Here is a 23,386-nt window from a genome sequence, read left to right as displayed (position 1 = left end):
TAATAATAATTAAGGGGATATAAATCCCTTGTTGTTCAACTGCCAGTAAGCAAAACTCTAAGATCGAGAACTACGAATCTATGAGTTTCAAATATACCCAAAAACTATCGGCAAATCCAAGTGTAATGACCACTTGATAGTACAAGACCAAGGCAACTCGAAGCAAAGGTGGAACAAGCTCCCTCACTATCCTTGATATTTTCTCATAATATAAAAACACAGCCCCTAGGGGATGTAATACTGTAATTACATTACATTATCTTTTCACTTAAACCTTGTTATCTTCCAGGTCTACCTACTCACTGATGAGACCTCAAAAAAGGTTGAAACCAGTCTGGGTAGTGACCTCTCCTCATAATGTAATTACAGTATTACATCCCCTAGGGGCTGTGTTTTTACATTATGAGAAAATATCGAGGATAGTGAGGGATCTTGCTCCACCTTTGCTTTGAGTTGCCTAGGTGTTGTACTACCAAATGGTCATTACACTGGGATTCGCCGATAGTTTTTCGGTATATATGAAACTCATAGATTCGTAGTTCTCGATCTTAGAGTTTTGCTTACTGGCAGTTGAACAACAAGGGATTTATATCCCCTTAATTATTATTAAGGCTACAGTTATTAGAAGAAAAATTGGTAGAAACTTAACCAAAGGTGGCATTTCTAAATTTTTGAAGAGGTATAAGGAGACTCAATCACTACAAAACCAGCAGGAAAAGGTGCACAACAGCAAGTGATGATAGAAGAATTGAGAGAATGTGCCTACGTAATAGAAGGCATATCATCTGGATGTATAAAAGATGAAATGGTGCAATACAGTGTAAAGTTGAGCAAGGACTGTTCGGCACAGACTGCAGGAATTTGGTCTAAATGCTAGAATTCCACGAAAAAAGCCATTTTTATCTCTCAAACAAAGGTTGAAAAGATTAAACTGGGCTAAAACCCATGTTAACTGGACAGCAGAACAATGGGACAGTGTTATTTGGAGTGATGAGACCAAAATCTCCCTGTTTGGTAGTGATGGCATAAAATACGTAAGGAGAAGAATCGGAGAAGATTTGCATCCTGATTGCATTACACCTACCGTGAAACACCCACTTAGTGTTATGATCTGGGTTGTATGACATCAAAAGGTGTGGGCAGAATTTGCTGATTAATGGGAATATAAATGCCCAAAAATACATAAATGAAATACTTGAGCCCAAACTGAAGCCTTCTGTAAGTGATCTTTTCCAAGATAATGAAGCATTTATATTTCAACAGGATTCATCTCCATGTCATGTTGCTGCTGTGTGGAAAAAGTGGTTTCAAGATAATCATATTCCACTGCTGGAATGGCCTGGGAATAGCCCAGACATTAACCCAATCGAAAATCCATGGCCGACTAAAGAAAACTTGTTAGTCAGAAGCAACCCACCAATAAAACCCAATTAACAGAAGCAATAATTCAATATTGGTTTCACATTATGACAGCTGCAGAACTAAAAAACTTGGTTCACTCCATGGGAAGGCGTTGTAAGGCAGTAATTAATGCTAAAGGTTACCCAACTAAGTATTAACTCACATTGTGAGAATTTTTGTATATCTCATTTTTTCTGTGTTTCACTTTTCTTCTTTATAATCTTTATAATAAAAAATCCTTCACAAAAGTTATTGCATTACATTCCTGATTAAATTATCTTTCCATTGATATATAACTTATGGTATTACACCAAAAAAAGTGGTGTTATGAGCCATCAAACCTCAAAAATACACTTTTTTCAAAAGGTTTCCACAATTTTGACCACTAGTGTATATGTTAAACAATCCAGTAATAGAATGACGCAAGACGTTGCTGTCTATAAGGATGAAGCAAAATGCTTTTATAATCCCTGCTATCTGATAAGGTTGCTGTGTAGGGAAAAGTTTATGAGCTAAGTGCTCTGCCCGAGTGGGTGCGAGTTAAAGATCTTCATTAGGAATTAGGATGGCCTTAGGTCTCTATTTAGAGATCTGTTTCATCATAATTTGCTGCTTGTACAAGTTCATTTGGATGTGAAGATGATGCTGAGAAGAACTTTACTGCTGAAGATTGCAGGAAAGAGTAGATGTAGGGGATATTTGTATCCCAGTGAAGTTGAACATTTCTGATATACCATGGGGTGTTTAAGATCATACGGAGACATCTGTTTTGCACTCTCTGTAGTTTGAGAATATTTGTACTTGAGGTATGGCTCCAGGCTGGGGACGCATAAGTAATAATGGGTCAAATCATCAGCTGATAAAGGAGCAGTTAAATTTTGGTATCCAGCTTGCTTTTCCTATTGATAAGAGGGTAAAGCTGTGCAATAATTTTTGATGTCTTTGTACATGAGACTTTTGTGTGTGGACTGAAGGTTAGTTTTCTGTCCAGCAGTACACCGAGATATTTGGCTTCTGCTTTCCAGGGAATCTTGGTATTAAATAGGAAGATGTCATCTTTGGGAGATATTGAGTTTTTAGTGAAGAGCATGCCAATACTCTTCTGAGGGTTTACTTGCAGTCTCCATTATGAGAACCAGGGCTCAGATCTCAGCAGGTTTTCTTGCAGTTTCTTGGTGACAAGGTGCAGCTTAATAGATCTGGCTAGTATAGCAGTGTCATCCATGTATAAGGCAATGATAGATGACATTGCCTTTTCTAAGTCAAGAAAAACTGCTCCAGTCTATTGGTGCCAATTGTAACTTGTGGTAATGAACTCGATTAGTCTGTGAATTTGTAGAGTGGTACTATGAAACTGGCGAAAACCAAACTGTTCTGTAGAAAGGATGTTTAACTTTTTTACTGAAAGTTGAATTCTGGAAAGGATAGCTTTTTCTGCTATTTTGCCCAAATTAGAAATCAGACTTATGGGATGATAACTTTGAGGCTGCTGAGGATCCTTGTCAGGCTTATAAATAGGAACCATGTCTGCCAACTTCCATGCAGAGGGAAAGTACTTGAATCTGAACATAGCATTTATTATTGTTATAAGATGTACAATGGCCTTTCGAGGTAGCAGTTTAATAACTTTGTTGGATATGCCGTCAGGCCCAGGAGCTTTTTTATTCTTTAAATTCTTTATAATGTCATAAATTTCAGCTGGAGAAGTAGATGTGAGTTGGCTGGTACAGGTATCGGACCATTTTAATACGTGTCTGACATAGTGGTGGACTTTGTAAATATGATTGAAATTTAGATTTTCGTATGAAGGGTATAAAAATTTAGAAAAACACTGTTTTTCTACATTTTTGGCTGTAGTTTCGGCTTTTTCTGCATCTGTGTAAACAATGTTCAGATCAGATTTGGGGGGGGGGGGAAGAGATTTGTTTTTTGTTTTTGATGTTTCTCAGCAGCTTTCAGATGGTTTGATCACTGGGTGACATGGAGGCTAATTTGTCTTCCCATAGTTTGTTTCTGTGGGCTTTAAGTGCATCTCTCTCTCACTGCACTGTTCATTTTGTTGAGATGTTTTTTGTCTTGGGGTGCCCTGGTGTTATGGTATCTTTTTCTTGCTTTATTTTTTTCCCTCTGATTAAGTTCATTATATCATCTGGTAGTCGTTTAGGCTTAAAACAGTTGAATTTGAGGAGATAGATGCTATGGCTGCGTTAATTTGATCAGTAATTTTATTGACTGCAGATTCAATTTCTTCCTTGGAATTAATATGAGGGATGGGATCAATGTAGTTTGGAAGCATTTTGGATAGTTTCACCCAAGGAATGAAGGTGTGAGGCGATGGGGGAAGTCCCCTCTGATAACCCAGTTGGAGCAAAATAGGGTTGTGGTCTGATGATAATTCATTCAGTGATTCCAGGGTGTACTGCAAATTAACATTTTGGAGGAAGAATATATCCAAGACGTCGGAGGAACCAGTCGGACTGTGGTGAGTTGGCACTGAGGGGCCAGCAACAGCTGCGCAATTTGAGTTTGTGTAGTTAAAGAGGATGCGGCCATTCCTATTTATAGACCTACTGCTCCAGGCATGATGTTTTGCGTTTAAATCTCTGGCAATAATGACCGATAATTTAACTCCGATGGCATCCAGATCTGTGGTCAGCAATGTTTTTGATGGTGGGTTGTAAGCAGCATAGACTTTTAGATTTCCGACAGAGCTAGTGATGACATTGATACCTGTGACTTCGAGATTAGTGGTTGTAGGGATGGCTACAGTGATGGTTGATGAGGATGGCTGTACCACCACCTCTATAATCAAGCCTATCATTCCTCTAAAGTTGATATCTTTTCAATTTGGGATTGTCAGCAGCTCTCAGATGAGTTTCGTTAATTAATAACATATCCGGATTATATCTGTCATTGATGCTTGTATTTCTAGTATTTTATTTTTGAGACCTTTAGCATTCCAAGCAATAATCTTTAAAGAATATCTGGTTTGAATTTTTTCCTATGCATTGGAAACTGCAGATAAAATGTGGATTTGGCATATTCTGGTCCTGGACTGTCTTTTTGGGGCGGGCCACATCAGCATATGTTCTTGTGTGGTGTTGATGGATCATTTTCTTGGGGGGCTCAGTTGATAATGGGTGAACACCTGTCATCCTGTTCAAACTGGTGGGAGACTGATGATCTTGAGTTTCTGGAGCTCTCATTTCTGATAATGAGGTAGATTGACTGATTAACTCAGTTTGCCTGTTTTTGGGGTGGCAAATGCACCCTCTGTAATTAGCAGGGTGAGGGCCACCGCAATTAGCACACTTAGCCGGGGTGGTTTTTGGCTTGAAGCAGGTATGTGTGGAGTGGGTCTCACTACATTTTAAGCATCTGTATTGAGCTTTGCACAACTTCTGAGCATGGCCAAATTTTTGGCATCTGTGGCACTGCCCAGAAGAGGCCTTCTTCCTAAGTGGCTCCAGTGAGTTAAGCCCACAGATTGTCTTCAAGTTGTATATGTTTTTATAGATATTATGTATCTCCACTAACATCAGCGGTATAGGGGATAGGGGTCTTGTTTGATCTATATTCTGCTGATCTTTATGGGAGGCAGATCTTGCATATCGAGGTCAGCAGCTATTCATCTGTTTCGATGTCTTCTGATACTCCTCGGAGGTAAGTGTGAAGGTATGATATTGGATACCTCTTACATCCAACTCCTTGGTTAAATTTCTATAATCAGTCACTGTAGCAGGCTGGATTTTAATGCCCTCCTCTATGTTTTTGGTAGTGGAGTAGTTAATCTGCATGTTGGCCATGGTGGTTCTTAAGGCTGTCCATCTCTGTTTCTCCCTTAGAATGACTGGAGGCACCTTTTTATTGGTGGAGGAAGGAGTCTGTGTTGGGGGCATCTTCATCCATGCCATTATCATTTGTTGACTCTGAGGTGAGAGCTTTGAATGTGTGCGTCTCTCCTTGATCTGAGTGAGTAGAGTCAGAGATTACTAGATTTAGTTTTTCCTCCGTTTACGGAGTGTCTTCATTTTGATCATCGTCAGTCCCAGGTAAAAAGTAGAAATTTAGGAAGCCAGGCCATTCAAGCTCGAACTTCTTAAGGAGTTTCCTTATGAAGCTGAATGCCAGCCCTTTATCTAGAGAATCTATAATGATGTTGGGATCTATCATATTTGATGGCCATTTAAGCTTAAACTTCCTTTGAAGCTTATTTACAAGGATAAGTACCGGCTCTTCATCAACAGAATCTGTGAGGGTGTCCAAATCTAACATGTTCATCATTATTGATTTGCATATAAACGCAAGTAAATCCTGCAAATCTATGGACCGGAAATAAATGTGCTAACAATGGCGGTTCTAGTGGCTGTTAGGCCTAACGAATCACTCCATTGCAATTTCAGTTCACTTACCTGTGTTATTCTCAGTTTAATAGCCTTCCAGAATCCAAAAAAAAAAAAAAACTTCATTTAAAAGTAACCATAATCAATTCACTATCAACACATGGAATAAAACTCTAATGATTTCAATCACAACTCATACCAAAATTCGCGTCTGTACCAACTTATCGTCACCGGCTGCGTACCAGTAATAGAATGAGTCAGAGAATAGGTGGTTTTAATATTTTGGATAAAAAAAGTGTAGATTTATTTTAAAAGGCCTTGGGTCCAGTTAATTTTGCAGTTGTGAAATTTTATTTGAAGTGTATATATTGTTTTTGTTTTATTAAATGTGTATATTTTGTATTTGGTCTTGAGTCAGTGATTTTTTGAATTCTGAAAGAAATAGTAAAATCACTACACCAATTGGAATTGAACCCTTGTGCACATAAATAAAAACACTTGGAAATTAGAAATAACGGTAATAGAGATAAAATCTCACTATAACAAAATGGTGCAGCCAACAGGTCAAAACAATTGGCACAGCTGGTATAATAAATAATCTCTTATTATAACAAAATGGTGCAGTCGACTTACAGGTGTGACTTAACTTTATTTTAGACTCCACAAAGTAAATCTTGACTCAAGTAAAATGGCTACAGGAGATAGTAATTATTAATTATTAGCCAGTATAATAAATAATCTCTTATTATAACAATACCATATCAAGAAATTGGTGATGATAATCCATTATGAAGATTATGTCCATTTCATTTATTGTGTACAGTGAGATTTTAATCATTAAACCTCATGTACTTCTAGTGTAAGTAGGCTTTTAGAACAATGTTTTCACCATGTAACTGACTGAACAAATATAGCTGGAACTCCAATATGAAGAACACCACTGAAAGTTCTTTATTCCATATATGTCATATATATATTTCTCTTCTTATTAAAATTCTATGTACAACTTGTATAAATTAGTGAAATACAATATCATAAAAGGAAACAAATATTTATTTACATATACACATATATGTACATGGGTTGAATACAAATTATGATCCTTCAATTTAATAATAGTTTCTTCTTTATAAATTCAACAACATATTTTTCTTTCTTTCCAATTTCTCTAAGAATAGCTGGGAAACGATATGCATAAAGATAGCTGATGACATCTGGATAACGTAAAATATTTATCACATAACAGAAAAAAAAATTAACATACACTTTACCAAACATAAATTTATGAATACAATATGATAAGCTAAAAATGTAAGAGAGAGATTCACTTAACACTGTAGCACCACTGCTATTTGGTGGCATTTATCTTCTTAGAAGCATGCCTGTCAAATGGGTATGCATTTCTTTCTTCCACTAATCTCTAATATTATAAATATTAAATAACTTTTCTTTTGACATCATCTGAACTATCATCATTTTGGCAGTATGTTCACATACAGCAATCCCTTGATTAATGCATTCTTTTAAACAGATGCATTAATCGAAAATGCACTAATAGAATATAATAACCTGTGGGAAAAAGTATAATTCGTTCCTCAAATTTCTTTTTTGATCCTTAATTTTTTTTTTTTTTATAAAATAATTAGGGTATGTCTCAGGGCCTAGTTAAAGGAAAATCATGAAGCTGAAGGACAATAAAAGATATTCAAACTATAAATTTATTATTCTACTTCTTAACAAAGAATTAAGCTAAAGTAGTTTGGAGGGCATTCTCTTTCTTTTTTTTTTTTTCCCATCCTCTTTTACTACTTCTTCAAATTTTACTGCTTCTCTCTTAATCAGGATCAGCCTCTAAGCATTGCTATTTAAAATCTTCAATTGTATGAAAAACATTTAATTGTTCTGTGAAATCTCTTTGGGCTTGTCGGTGATTAAATTTTTGTCATATTCTTCAGGATCTTCCCACTATGCATCTAAATTTAGCAAGTTGGAATCACTCAATTTCTCAGAATGAGATTTAATTAACTTACATTCATTTGAAAAGCCTCTAAAATCATTTGCACAATGTGGAAGAATGTGCTTCAAAATGGCTCACATCATATTGCTAGCAGTAATTTCATTCAACTTTGCAACTTTATAACCAGGCTAAGATTTCTTTGATTTGGACAGAAAAGGCCAGAAAAAAAAAAAAAAAAAAAAAAAAAAAGGCCAGTTTCATCACCATTAAATATTTGTTTGGTCACAATAACTCCCTTCTTCCACAGTTTTCTTCACAATTTCTGGATAATTTGTGGCCACCTTCTTATTTGCACTTGCAGCTTCACCTGTGATTAGAACATTATGTAGGCTATTTGTAGGCCCTTGAAAGAAAGGGCTATCATTGATAACCCTTTCTTTCAAGATTGCAAAGAGACTTAATGCTTTTGATTTATTAAGGTCAGTGCTTGGCGGGATCCATTTTTGGATACAATCTTCGATCCATGTAGAAAGCAGTCTCTCTAATTCAATCATTATAATACTTTGATTTCAAGTGGTCTGCATGCATGATGAACTTGAAGCAGCGTTACGTTCCTTTTTGTATTCAGCAGCTTTGCTTAAAATTGCTCTTATAGTTGATTCACCCATCTTTGTGTTCTTGTCCTATCTTTGCTCTGGACTCACTTTGTTGATTTATTTTTATTATTTCAAGTTTTTCTTCTAATGAGATTACTTTTCGAATCATTTTCACACTTCACTTTTTTTTTTTTTGCTCACTAATTCTTTTATTCATAATGAAAGGTTGGAAAAATACTTTAAAATAAAAAAAAAAAAGTAAGGAAAACAATTGCAAAGGAGGCATGAATATGATCAGAGAAATGCTATGTAATTAGAAGACAACATAAATTTTGGCGGTAAATTGGAACATAAGCGTACATGGAAATAGTGTAGTACTTTATGCCATTAAAAATAACTTTGTAAAATGTTTTAAATCGGTAACTAAATTATTTCATCCTAGTGAGTGAATTTTTAGAATAGTTAGCCATAAAAAATATGGACTGTTATGGGACTTTGTGAAATTCGATGGCCCAAAACAAGAGCAACGTGTAACATTTATTTTTAAGATGTATATCGGCGCACTAATCGAATTTGGGTATAGAAAAAAAATGACGCACTAATCGGATGCACATTAATCAAGGGATTGCTGTACTTTCAAAATGGAAAGGGGTCCAGGCACCCCCTCTGTGTGAATTATGTACACGAGTGACTGACTAGCTGTATGCCCATGCTCTTTATATTTCCTAAATCAACAACTCTAACATTAAAGACAATCATACAAATACTAGCATTTTAACTGTGGATATAAAAAAACTCACAAAAAATCCAAGAATAATGAAAAATACAATTTTTTTTTAAATAATAAAAATATCAACCTTCCCCCCCACCTCCCAAAAAACGCCAAAATTTCTTCCAATAATAAAAAAAAAAAAAAAACTTCCACACCTATTTCACCAACATTCAAGGCATCAATACAATGATAAACACCACCACTTACAAACATCCTAACTTGATCTTTTCCTAACAGGACTCCAACTGGCATCCTCTGTGACCACAACCTGGCCCAACTCAACTGTCCCAACTACACCTTGCATGATGCGTTCAGCTACAAGGGAGGAACATGTGCTTTCATAAAATCTGATATCCCTTGACAAAAGCTATCCAATCTGGAATCCCTGCTTTTCAGTTTACTCTTGACTCAATATTTCCTTACCTCACCTTATCCCTAACTCTGACCATGCTGCAATTTTTGACTACTCATTGCTAAAAGCTGTTTTCATACAAACTAATTACCCAAATTGTGAAGGTGTCCTCCCAGGAGATTTTAACATCCATAATACAAACTGACATCCCTACTCCAACTTCACAGATCAAACCAGAAAGGAAGCTGAATCATTTGCTATCAGTTGTGATCTATCACAAATAGTTAACTTACCAACCAGAATACTAGATAATCCTTATCATTCTTCCAATACTCTGAACCTTTTTCTTAACTAGCCCTCCCACCAAGTACACTGTGTATGTCTGCTCTCCAACTACAATCTTATCCAAGTCTTCCTCTCCACAGTTCATTCTCCTCCCAGTTAATCTCTCCTGTATCCCATAGCAACTACACTTATGCCAGCTGGGATGACCTCTAGAATTTTTATAGCTTTTACCAAGGGCAGATTACTGCTTTCTCTCTCTCCTGATCAAAACATCAGTACTGAACTAATAACTGAAATAACCCTCACTGGAATGAGAGCCTTCATTCCCCATTCCACTCAAAAAACCCCATCTCTATTCAAGCCCTGGTTCTCAAAAAAATGCACCTTTGCAGTTCATGATAAAAATATAGCATATGTTCAATGGCTTAAATTAAAAACTCCAGCTTCTCATTCAGCTTACACAGCCCAAAACGAGTGCAAAAAAGTTGTCATGATTCCAAAGCAAACATCATAAGAATGAAACACAATAAACTTGTCTCTTGCTCAGCTGGCAGTCAAGCCTTCTGGTTCCTCACTAAAGCTGTTGGATGTATCCTCTGCTCTTCCTAGTTTCCACCTCTCTCTCACATCCTGATAGTACTGTGGTAACCTCACCAAAGGATAAAGTAGACCTCTTTGCATCAGTATTTTCCTCCAGCTCTTATTTAAATGACTAAGACAAATCACCTCCTGTACTACCACAAAAACTGCCCATTTCATTTTCTCCTCTGATCTTTTGGCAAACAGATATCAGGAAAATTCCTAGTTTCCACCTCTCTCTCACATCCTGATAGTACTGTGGTAACCTCACCAAAGGATAAAGTAGACCTCTTTGCATCAGTATTTTCCTCCAGCTCTTATTTAAATGACTAAGACAAATCACCTCCTGTACTACCACAAAAACTGCCCATTTCATTTTCTCCTCTGATCTTTTGGCAAACAGATATCAGGAAAATTCTGATTAATCTTGATACTAATAAGGCTCTTGGTCCAGATGGTATTCCTCCAGCTGTGCTCCAGAATTAACACCATTCTATATAAGCTAGCATATTCAACTGGCATCTACCCAACATCTACACAGCCTGTATCCTAAAAAGGAAGACAAAAGTCAGCTCTCCCATTGCTCTCACCTCAGTACTTTGAAAAGTGATGGAAAAAGTTATCAATAACCAGCTTCTTCACTATTGGAGGACCAATCAATTAATTAGTGATCACCAATGGATTCCACCATTCTCCAGCTGGCCTCCTCACTAATCTCATCCACCTTTGGACCCAGGCCAGAAAGATTTGGAGAAACCCATGTGGTCACTGGATATTTCAAAGGCATTCAATCATGACTTGAACAAGCCACCATCTTATGGTCACCCTCCTGCACTTTGTGAATAAATTGCCAGCTTCCCCTCTCATCAGATTTTTTTATCAATGTTGGAGTACCCCTAGAGTTCTGTACTTTCACCCACACCCTTCCTCCTTTACATCAATGACCTTCTTTCTCTCTGACTTCAATTCCTATCCATAGTTTTGCAAATGACAGTGCTCTTCATTCTTCTTCCTCATTTGAGAAACCCTGTAGTACTCAAATGATAGAAGCTTTAAGATCTTCCATAACCAATGACTTAAATACCGATCTCCTCACCATCCTCAAAAGGGGTGAAGACAGTGAATTGCATGCTATTAAAACTCAGGCCTGTCTTATTACCTGCAAGAAACATCCTACTTCTTCCACTTTTGATAAATTCCAATATCCATTCAATATCAGTTTTCTCTTCTTGGGCCGAATGTCACATCCAGTTTATCCTGGCACAAACATATTACATACACAGCCTCCTGAACCTCTAAAAACTAGGTGTTCTTTTCCATTCAAAAAACATTACTTCCCTTCTGTTCAGCTCCTAACACTTTATAAGTCTCAAATCTGACTAACCCTGGAATAGTGTTTCCACATTTTGAGTAGTGCACCCTAAAGCTCTCTAAGAATTCTGGATGATATACAGATAGGGGCAAGCCACTTAATAGGTGATGCTTCCTCCACAGACTCCCTTTAGTCACTTTCCCACAGGCATTCTGTTTCTGCACTGTGCCTTTTCTAGGTATTTTCATAGGCAGTGATCCTCTGAATTAGCCACTACTATTCCTCTACTTTTTTTCTTAACTGCTCTGGTTCTTACCATGTAAGAACCAGAGCAGTTACTGACCAACACCCATACACTATCCAACTCCAAAGGTACTGAACAAACACATCATCTTCATTCATTCATTCCCTCCACTATTTTTTGAAATAATCTCTTCCATACCGTTTCCCACCAAGTACAACCTCCAATTATAAATTAAAGATACCAAAAAATTATATACTTGGTTTAATCCTTTATCCAAGTGTAAGCAAACAAGTTTGCACCTGAACTATTTTCAGGACTGGGAACAACTTGTGGTAGAAGCTTATGACTTCACATCACTTGCCTTAGTATCCCTTAATGCAAAGCACATATCCTTACAGATTTGTATAATGCTCTGCATTATGGGAAGGATCACTACCCAGAGGTGATACCGAGATTGAAGTAATGCAGAAGTCAATTTATAGTATAACCAAGTAGAAAACACTTCCTACAACCCTTTAAGAAACAACATATCGATAGATTACTTGTTTCTTTTCAATCACTTATCCATATATGGGACTGTATGTTATAGGTCCCCATGGCTTTTCATGTGTGGGAGGTCATTAAAAAAAAAATTTTTTTTTTTTTTTCATTTTTAAATAAGGAGAGAATTATTAGTGAGATTTTTAATGCACCATCCCAAACGCAAGAGCGGCATTCTTAAGTTGGGTAGAATTGAAATTCATACAGTCTTATGAATTATACAAGCAAAAAATAATGTCTTCAATACAAGAGGACACCAAGTTTTTTAGAACCTGAGGAGAAAATGGATGAGAGAAGTTTGTGCCAGAAAATTCTTGGAATTCTGTACTTACTTGTAAGTACAGTATTCTTTCATCAGAAGGAAACATACCCAGTTACTTTCATTTCAGATAAACACTTTTTTGTATTTCTTCAAATCCCATTATTGAACTCATGAATATACCCTCAGAGAGTGTAGGATATTATGATAGTAACACATAACATGGTCACTTCATTCCCAACTTCTTGTCAACAATTTTCCTCCAGTTAATGTTATCAATCAAGACTCCAACATTAACGGATCTTATATGTTAACCTTCTAAGGTACTTCTTACTAAATCAATCCACCTAGATCTTGATCTTTCTCTGGATCATTTTTCTGCCATCCTGGCAAAAAAAAAAAAAAAAAAAACCTCATTTTACTACCTTTCCTCTTTCATTCTGTTTAAATAGCCACACTACCTGAGGTTCTGCTTAAAAGATTTCAGAATGCTAACATTCTGAAATCTGTTAAGAATGCTAGAATGTCTTTTGTAATATCCTAATTTCTAACATCAATCTGCCATTGAAGCAGTCAGTTCACTCCCCCTAATCTTTCTCAGAACTCACATATCTGTTGACTCCAGTCTTTGATCAAGTGTTTTATTTCTAACCCAGCACTCAAATCCATAAGTTAAAATTGGTTTCAACATTGTATTGTAAACAGCTAGTTTAGTGTTTGACTAATTTCGCTCTTATTCCATATAAATTTATTCAGTTGACTTCCTATTCAGCAGGTACTTACTATTATTAATATTATCATCTCTGCTTTTTTTTCTCCAAATTTTCTCAAAACATTTCTATATGTCTGGTAATCATTTCCTACTCTGCAGTTTAGATCTCCAACAAAGACCAACTTTCCCTTTTTCTTTGTATCAGCTGCCTTCTTTAATGCCTTGAAAACTTCCTCCACTTTTCCCTTAGTAGAACCTTCTTTGGGACTATATCCACAAATAAGTCTCATTGTTCAGTTTCCCATTCCAATAACTGCCTATATTATTATACTTGATATTGTCTTCCATTCAAGAAAATTATCCTTGGATTTAGGTGAATATTACAGCTACTCGTGTGGACAGACTTATGTGTTCGTCGAACATGTTGTTTATTATTTTAACGGTATAATAGAACACAGAAACTAAGTAAATAATTAAGAAACTAAGAAACTAAGTAAATACAAAAGTACTACACAGAAACCCATATAAATCAGAGAGATTGTTCTTAGAGGCGACAGAAGCCCTAAAACACACTCCAAATCTCAACAAATATGGCTGTATTAACTTGCCGAAGATCTGGGAGACAGTCATATTAAGAAAAAACTAGCACTTTTCTAGGACTCTAGTAATATATGATAGCGTTTTTTTTTTTTTTTTTTTCAGATAGAGGGCGCCAAAATCAGGACTCTAGTCTTTGTGTTGCTGCTACAATTTTGTTGAAGTACACCATGTTGTTTTAGTCTCGCGTATTGTGACAAACAGTGTTTTTGTGCTCTGAAGATGCTGGTTATAATACCAGCGAAATATCAGCATCAAGTTAATAAATTAATTATTTACTTAGTTTCTGTGTTCTATTATACCGTTAAAATAATAAACAACATTACAGCTACTCCTTCATTTACCTGTTCAATGTTGACTAAATATAACATCTTGTACTTCTTGCTTAAAAAATCTTGCCTGTTTTTGTTTTCTGTGTTTCACTGACACCTATTATGTCAATCTTGTACTTATTCAATTCTTCTGCTAATTCCATTCCTACTTATTATGCTGATGGTATTAAACTTGAATACTGTGTTGGGGTTTGTTCTCATAGCTGACTTTTTCACTGCTCACCCCAGTTCTCTGACAAAAACAATTGGGGGAGGACTTGTTTAACAATGATGCCCCAGCTGGCATGAAATTCTCTCATGCTTTACCATCATTGGTGTTCAAAACATCAGGAGGGGGAGGGGAATGTCTAAGATTCTTCAAATTCCACAAGACTTTATTAGTAAATTTTCATTTTTTTTTGTTGTTGTTGTTAATATTAATAACCACTATTAATTTTTCTTATGCTCATCATCATCATCAAATTCCTGCCATGTATCCTCAAGGGGGTGTACAGGATATGATAATACTACATGAAAAAAATTACATCATTACTAACTGCCTATCTACAATTTTCCTCCAAATCACTCTGTTACTTGTCAAGACTCCAACATTATCAGATCTTATATTTCTATCGTCTAAGGCACTTTGTACCGTATCAATCCACCTATATCTTGGTCTTCCTCTGGGTCGTTTTGCTGCCAACCTGGCAGAGAAAACTTGTTTTGCTAATCTTTCCTCGCCCATTCTGTTTAAGTGACCATACCACATGAGATTAGCTCTGCTAACACATTCCTGGATGCTGACAATGTCAAGTTCTTTCCTAATATCCTCATTTTTAATATGATATTGCCATCGATGCTATCTGTTCACACCTCTAATCTTTCTCAGGACTCTCATACCTGTGGTCTCTAGTCTTTGGTCATTTTTTCTTATTTTTTCTGTTCTAATTGTTCTAATTTGCAACAGTCACAGAACATAAACAAAAGTATCATAAAAACTGTTTCCAAGTGCCTTAGATAGCTAGTAAAAGCCACAATATGTTTATAATGCAACACATAAATGGTCAATTTAATAATTCATGAAGCTTATGCATTGCTGAATTTGTAAAATGATTTATGACTAGAGTATTAAAATTTATGGTTAAACTTGATGTATAAACTAAGCAAACATATTTTTTCTAAGTGCAGTATGTGCATTTCTTTGTCTTTCACTTCATTTTTTTTTGTTATAATTAAGGTAACATAATAATAAATTTCCTTTTATCACTAAAAAATTAATCTGCCAATGCCATTACTCTCAGCATCAAGAATTCATTAGGTCCAACTAAATCTTTATATTACTTGAATTATGATAGGAAAAAGAGCGCACCAAATTGTTAGTCTACATTTTGAGTGTTTAGATAAAATCTGCAGGAGTCAGTTGCCTTCCTTCCACCCCCCCCCATCCCTCCTCAGAAGTTTGGCAAACTCAGTGAAGCAGGAGATAGGTCAGAAGCATGAAGTTCTATTATGTTGTACCATCATTTTATTTGGTTTAAGCCAAGAAGAATGCAATTTGTTAAACTCCTAACTAAAAGTTTAGTTAGGAGCATTTATTCAGTATGTCTAAGGATCCCCTGTTACCTTCTCAAATCCAGACGTATACCATATTAAATATACATGTAATCTTCCATACATAGGTGATACTGGACATAGTAGATATTAGAAAAGAAGAACACAAGAACCATATCTACTAAATTCACCATGAGAAAACACTTTTCAAATCATGCTCTGGACACAAACCACTGGACTGATTGGTAAGGCAACCAAGCTATTGCATAAGACAAGAACATGGTGTATGAAAGAAAATTTAAAGAAGCATGTGAGATCTACCTCTTTAATGAAACAACCAAATTTAAACAAGAATGATAGTCCCAAAATTTAATATGTTTGGGTCTACACATATACATCCCTTACAACTGTGATCATCCTCAGATTGCCTAGAGAACCAAACTATAGTAATACTATTCTCTAAAAACAAAAATAAAAAATCATATCAGCTATTGGCTACTTGAAAGTAAAAAAGTCAACAGGAGAGCAAAGTTATTTTAAAGGACTCTAGACTGAAATAGTAAGAATAAAAATAATCTGTGAATGAATACATTAATAAAACATGACAAGACTATACGAATTTAATAATTGGATGTCAAAAATGGATTTTTCTGACTAGTTGATGTAATTAATTATTATTTTGTATTTATAATTTTATTTTTAGTTTAATTTTTTTTTTTTTTAACCACAAGGTTAATTAGTTTCAGACATTATGGAGCTTACAATGGTATGGTAACAGTAACTTCACTGTAGTGTATATATTATGTATGCATTCCTGATGACCTTAATATAAAGGTTGAAGTGTAGAATTTTAACATTATTAAACATTTTTTATTCCAAATAGTAGTTGAGTCTATAAAACTAATAATATAATATTCTAATTTACTATTTGTCTCTTAGCTCCAATCCAATGGGATAATAATTATAATCTGCTCACAATCAGTGTAAAGGAGAGGTAGATGCTGGTATCCTAGCTAAACAAGCTACTTGCAGTATCTGCAGCCTGATTTCCCTTAATCCCAACATGACTTGAGAAATAACAAATATAAGCATCCAGATGGAACCTCCTTATTTGACAAAACAAATGTTGGATCCAAGAGACCACTGGATGTTACTAGTATACTGGACTTCTTAGTGCCTGTAGAGAGTTTTGTGAATCAGCATAAATAATGCACCTTTGGTAGCCTTTCATCTTTATGTAAAATCCAATGTAAGCTCTGTGGCATGCAGTTCAGCAGTGTAATATTTACATAATAGTGGGATCCAATTACATATTATCTTTCGTTTCCATAATCCTAAACAAGGATTGTATATGATTATGGAAACAAATTACCATGTTAAAGCACTTACTTTGCTCAAACTAAGATAAAATAATATTCAGCATTTCAACCTTTATATCACATTCATCATCAGGAATATATATATATTACCTTACTCTACAATAAGCTGCAGCAGCATTAATACCCTGGCCAACTGTTAACCCTAGCCTGACCTCTGGTGAGAGAAAAGAAAAGCAGCAAGATAAAAAAATTTAAAAGTAATAATTAAATATTTAAATATGTGGAACTACAACAATTGCTATTGCTAGGGTTTAATTTTCTAGACATATCCTGAAGGTTTAATGGAATATTTACAGCACTAGGAAAGGATTAAAAACTAATTTTAATGCTTACAATATTTCATCTCAGTCACTGAAACATCTAGAGGGATTACAAATAAGTCTTGTAATACACACACACACAAAGACAACAAAACACAATACTAAATGAAACATGCCAATTTTTACATGGAAAATTTTGAAAAATGAGCCATAGACTCAGCCACTCTCAAACGTTCTATCTGGCTAAAATATGTAGATGATGTGTTCTCTATTTGGCCCAGACACATTAAACCCCCCTTCCTCAGTCATCTCAATAGTCTACATCCAAGAATATAGTTTATGATGGAAAAGGAAAATAACAATAGTTTACCCTTCCTAGACACCTTAATAACACATCTTTCCCTCACTGTATATAGAAAACCCACTCACACAGGCAGATACATTCACAAACTTTCCCACCACCACCTTCCCCCTCTCAAACAGTATGGCATTATTAAAACTCTAACCAATAGAATCTATAATTTTTTTTCCAGTGGAACCTCTCTTTCAACTGAACTCAACTTCCTTTCCAATGGCTACAGAGAGAGAGAGAGAGAGAGAGATCCTTCCTCTCTCTCTCTCAGTGCCTGGAGTATATAAAATATCCTGTTCCTGCAAGTTGGCTTACTTCAGACAGATAGGTAGCTCAGCAACAATCCGTTTAGAAGAACACAAAATATACATCTGCAATCACGATTATGGTCAATCTGGCCTTGCAGACCATGTATTAGATTCAATCTCGCAGGATCTCCTGGAAGAAAACCACGATATTCCACCATAGTCAATTTAAAAAGGAAAGGATGTTTTTAGAATCTGCAGTGGCACTCAGAAATCAACTGAACTTAAATAAATATGGATGCATAAGACTTCCCAAAATTTGGGAAACAATAATTGTCAGAAGTCCCATTTTACATCCAAGGCCACCTACAAACGCCCATACAGTGCACACCGCCTAGATAGAACTTTAGAGTCACCCACGTGTTTCATTTAATATAGTGTTGTCTTTGTGTGTGTGTGTGTGTGTGTGTATTACAAGAGTTATTTGTAATCCCTGCAGATGTCTCAGTGACTGAGACAAAATATTAGAAGCATTAAAATTAGTTTTTAATCCTTACCTAGTGCTGAAAATATTCCATTAAACTTTCAACATGATATCCTCCCAACACTTAAGTCTTAATATACAGACTCTAGACATATCATTAAGTATTTTGTAAGAATCGTATAAGTTGCAGCTATTTAAAGAGAAGCCTTTCTCTGTCAAGTGCATGCTGTTTTTTGTTCAAAAAAACAGCATGGACCTGACAGACAAGGATTTTAATGAAGCTGAATTTCTGGCTAGATGGATGATGGAAGTTCACAAGGATATATCTTTCAGTAAAATGAAAACATAGTGATCCATTATGAAGACTATGTATGAGACCTTATAAAAGTAACATGTTTCCTTTTAATTTTCCATGATAAATTTGGTGTGTTAATGGTTGTGGAAATATATTTTCCACAAGAGTTCTTCAAAGTAAACCAAGTGGAAATGTGCTAAGTTTGGTGAATTTCAGCTACTGTAGCAATTTGCTTCACTCTCCTGATAATACTTTCCTCTATATGTGTGAAACAACCAGAATGGACCATTAATGTTATGGTATGCAATGTATAGCTTCTCTCAGCCAAGTCAACTACACCTTCTTGTGGTATACAGCCCTGTCTGGTGAAACAGGCTATATCACAAGAAGGTGCAACTTCTGCCTTATGAGCATATCTTCCCTAGTTGGAAGAAATGCGAACTAGACCTCTAGGTAGTAGACAACTTTCATTACCCTGCAAAACACAACTGCCTGCCTACTTACCAAATGCCTGAGGGTGACTACTGCCATTTTTCATCTCTTTCTGTCTTCCCTTCTCTTCACACATGCAGTGTGAATGACACCCTTCACGAGAATGTTCAAGAAATTTTCTTCTACCTTATGAGTTCCCCCTCCCACTATGAAGCAGTCTCATCTTATGGTAAATGAACATATTATCACAGTTAGTTGTTACTATGTTATATGCTTGTGTTTTTGTTATGTATTGTATTGACACCTCTGAAGATGGCCTTAACAGAAGCTGAAGCATCAAATGTAATTTTTTTAAGTTTTAATCTCCAGTTGATAGCATAATCATAAGTCTTTTAGGGTTGTATAAAGTTTATTCCCCCCCACACACACACCATAAAATATACTTACATTATTTTTGACTGGAACATTAAGATTTTCCAGGGTTTTTTAATTTATTATTTTATTTATTTGTTTATTTTTTTATCTGACTTCCAATCACAAAGGGTTGTAAGCTTGAGTACATTAGTACTATAGGTGGGCTAAGGATTTGTTTCTATTTTTATTAATTTTATATCTTTTTTGGTATTTTTTAAAATTTATTTTTTACATAGTCCAGAAACCCTGCTCTAGAGACTATACATAGAACTTTTTAAAATCATTTCATGCCTCTAATAAGCAGGACAGGGGTCTCACAGTATACTAGCAATGAAATTCATCTAACCACCTAAAGAAAATAACAAACAATCATCCATATTCAAAGCAGAATTCAAACACACAGCCTATTGAGAGCAGATATACTAACAACTTGGCCAATCAGGTCAGCAATTAGTGAAGTAACTTACGCAATTCTATTCTAAAAATATAATTCAGAATTCCCGCTCTATAGACAAAACATGAAACTTTTTCCAAGCGACTTTAGGCCACTACTAATAACAAGCACAATAATGGTTTTGCACTGGGCAATGAAATTCATTTTCTGTCAAAGGACATTTGCATCCACAGTTCAGATCAAACTCATAGTCTATTGATCAGAGAGTGGTTATGCTATTTACACAGCCAACCAGGCTAGGATAATAAATTTAGTTTAATCCTTTATCCAAGTGTAAGCAAACAAAGTTTGCACCTGAAGTATCTTCAGGACTGAAGCAACTCATGGTAAAGGTGAACCAAGCTCTCATCACTACTTGTCTTAGTATCTCATAATGCAAAGCACATCTCCTTGCGGACATGTATAATGCTATGCATTAAGGGAAGGGCCACTACCCAGACCGGTTTCGACCTTTATTGAGGTCTTGTCAGTGGGAACCAGACCCAGAGGTGGTGATACTAAGGTGGAAGTAATGGAGAAGTCATATTTACCTATACGAGTTGCCAAAAGGTGTCTCACCTTATTATTAAATTACTCTGGATTTAGAGAAAGATGTTGGAAGTTTTTTTTTCCCCACTTGGTTAGACTATAATAAATTTAGTTTAATCCTTTATCTAAGTGTAAGCAAGCAAAGTTTGCGCCTGAAGTATCTTCAGGACTGAGGCAACTCGTGGTAAAGGTGAACTAAGCTCTCATTACTTGTCTTAGTATCTCCCATAATGCAAAGCACATCTCCTTGCAGACATGTATAATGCTATACATGTCTTCTCCATTACTTCCACCTTAGTATCACCATCTCTGGGTCTGGCTCCCACTGACGAGACCTCAACAAAGGTCGAAATCAGTTGGAAGCATGGGTGATGAATGGCAATGCTGTAGCCCATTAAATTTTAACTGAGGCTCGGCTGTTGCTGTCACCCAGGTCCTGGGTGGAGGGGTAATGAATGGCAATGCTGTAGCCCATGAAGTTAACTGAGGCATGGCTGTTGCCCCTCAGATGACATATGAGCAAATGAGCAGCTCTGCTCGGTGGTGGGGTGAGGCTGCAACGGGGTAGAGCCAATGCTGAGAGTTCTTCTCAGTGGCAGGGTGAGCCTGTTACTGAGGGGAACAACACTGAGTTTTTGGAGTTTGACCTGTACTTGACATTCAATAAAAGTCGAAACCGGTCTGGGTGGTGGCCCTTCCCTTAATGCATAGCATTATACATGTCCAAAAAGGAGATGTGCTTTGCATTATGGGAGATACTAAGACAAGTAGTGATGCAAGCTTGGTCACCTTTACCACGAGTTGCCTCAGTCCTGAAGACACTTCAGGAGCAAACTTTGTTTGCTTACACTTGGATAAAGGATTAAACTAAATTTATTATAGTCTAACCAAGTGGGAAAAAAAAAAATTCCAACAAGGCTAGCGATATAATATAGCATATATACAAAATATTTGAAATTTATAAATTTCAGTCCTGTTTTGATCATATATATATATATATATATATATATATATATATATACAGTACTTCTACTTGTCAACCAGTAGCAGGCTGTGGGGTCAAATCCCACTGTAGATATAATATTCATAAATGTCTTTAGATGGTGAATGAATTTCATGTAGATTTCCTGGATTGTCTTTCTCTTAGCTCACATGGAAGGGAAGGTAATTCTTACATTAGTAATTTATTCACTTTTTATAATAAATTGATAAGTGAATTAGATAAAGAAATTGACTAAATATAATAGGGTAGAGGAAATCTGTTATCTAAACTGAGACAAATTCGGGATGGATATAAAATGCAGGTTGTGGCATGAATAAGAGGCTGGTTGGCAGATAGACAGACACTAAAGTATATAGTGGAGAAGAATCAAGATTTGTCACCATCTTGGTGACAGGTCTCTAGAATACTGATTATAAAGGGAGATTTATAGGTTAAAAAATCAGGTTTGGGAAAGAGGGAATATGATAGAAACATAGACGTGACAGGGGTGGGGGTGGGGAGTTACAGACAGATGCAAAAGAAATTTTTCAACAGATGACAGAAGAGAAGTAAAAAACAGGTCATTTCCCAGAAGTTGAGTAAAGGTATAGTTAACAAGGAAGTGATAACTAGATTTCTTGCTCAGAGAATGATGAACAAGTGCACAGAATTAACAGAGGCAACTGCTAATACACCGTCAGTAAATGAATTTAAGATAAGGCATGATATACATTATGTGAAGAATGGTTTATGTGGAAGTGATCACCATTTAGTCTTGAGCAGAATAAAACTCAATGTCATATTGAAAAGAAGAACATGTAAGAAAGTTCTAAAGCAAATAAAAGTTGAACAGCTCTCAGATGTGAACTGTAGACTGAAATATACAAACAATATTCAAGAAAAAATTAAAGAGTTTGAAAACAGGAATCAAACCTTGGAGATTCATTGGCAAGCTCTGTAGAAAACATTGATTGATTCAGCCAGAGAGGAATGTGGTGAGGTTGTCTGCAAGGATAGAAAAATCAGAACTCCATAGTGGACACAAGAAGTTAAACAGGCAGTGAAGGAAAAGAAGAAAGCATATCAAACGTTCTGGCAAATAAGTCAGCTTGTACTCTTAGAAAATACAGATAGAAATGTAAGAAAGCTAAACACTGTGTAAAACTAGCTAAACAAAAATCATGGGAAGACTTTGGTAAGAACATAGAAAATAAATACCAACAAGGTGGTAAGATATATACTGGAGGTTGTTGAAGAAGCTGAAAAATGGAGAAAAGAGTACTGTAAAAGGAATTAGAGATGATAAAGGTGACATGAAAACTGGAGAAAAGGATATCCTTGAAGTATGGAGTATTACTTTGAAAAATTGCTAACTAAAACAAGCAGTGATAGCACAGTGGTAAAAACACTCAACAGGTATGCAATCAGGAATATATATTCAAGTAAAAAAAGCCATCAACACCCTGAAATGTGGAAAGGCAGTGGGAGTAGATGATAATCAACCAGAAATGCTCAAGTAAAAAGGTATAACCAGTGGTTGCACAGCATAGTTCAGAAGGCCTGGAGAAATGAACGAATTCCGGATAATTGGAGTAGAGCTCTCATAGTACAAAAAAGGAAAATAAAACTGAATGTGAGATTTACAGAGATATTTCTCTACTGAGTTTTCCTGGTAAGATTTATGCCAGTATACTTGTAATTCAATTATTCAATTCGTTTCAGTTATTCAATTGTAAATTGAATAACTGAA

The 23,386-nt window shown here is 35.8% G+C and overlaps 1 protein-coding gene across 2 annotated transcripts in view; it reads right to left on the bottom strand.

The window, feature by feature from the left end:
* LOC150110651 (uncharacterized) overlaps positions 1–23,386 on the bottom strand; it is a 368,437-nt gene that overhangs the window by 72,108 nt on the left and 272,943 nt on the right. Inside the window, exon 13 of one of the 2 annotated variants that reach the window (XM_090400012.1) lies at positions 6,780–6,958. The exons of the other annotated variant lie outside the window; for it this stretch is intronic. Within the exon in view, the coding sequence (XP_090256138.1) occupies positions 6,849–6,958 (110 nt within the window). The 3' untranslated portion in view covers positions 6,780–6,848. Of the gene's footprint in view, positions 1–6,779; positions 6,959–23,386 lie in introns of those variants that run through there. 2 annotated transcript variants of the gene reach the window in all.

The sequence above is a fragment of the Typopeltis vanoorti genome, chromosome 1 (assembly GCF_054136105.1).
Source record: "Typopeltis vanoorti isolate ZY-2024b chromosome 1, IOZ_Tvanoo_1.0, whole genome shotgun sequence".
NCBI classification, from domain to species: Eukaryota; Metazoa; Arthropoda; class Arachnida; order Uropygi; family Thelyphonidae; genus Typopeltis; species Typopeltis vanoorti.
The sequence above is the reverse complement of the archived record's forward strand: the minus strand, read 5'-3'. Positions and strand labels throughout refer to the sequence as shown.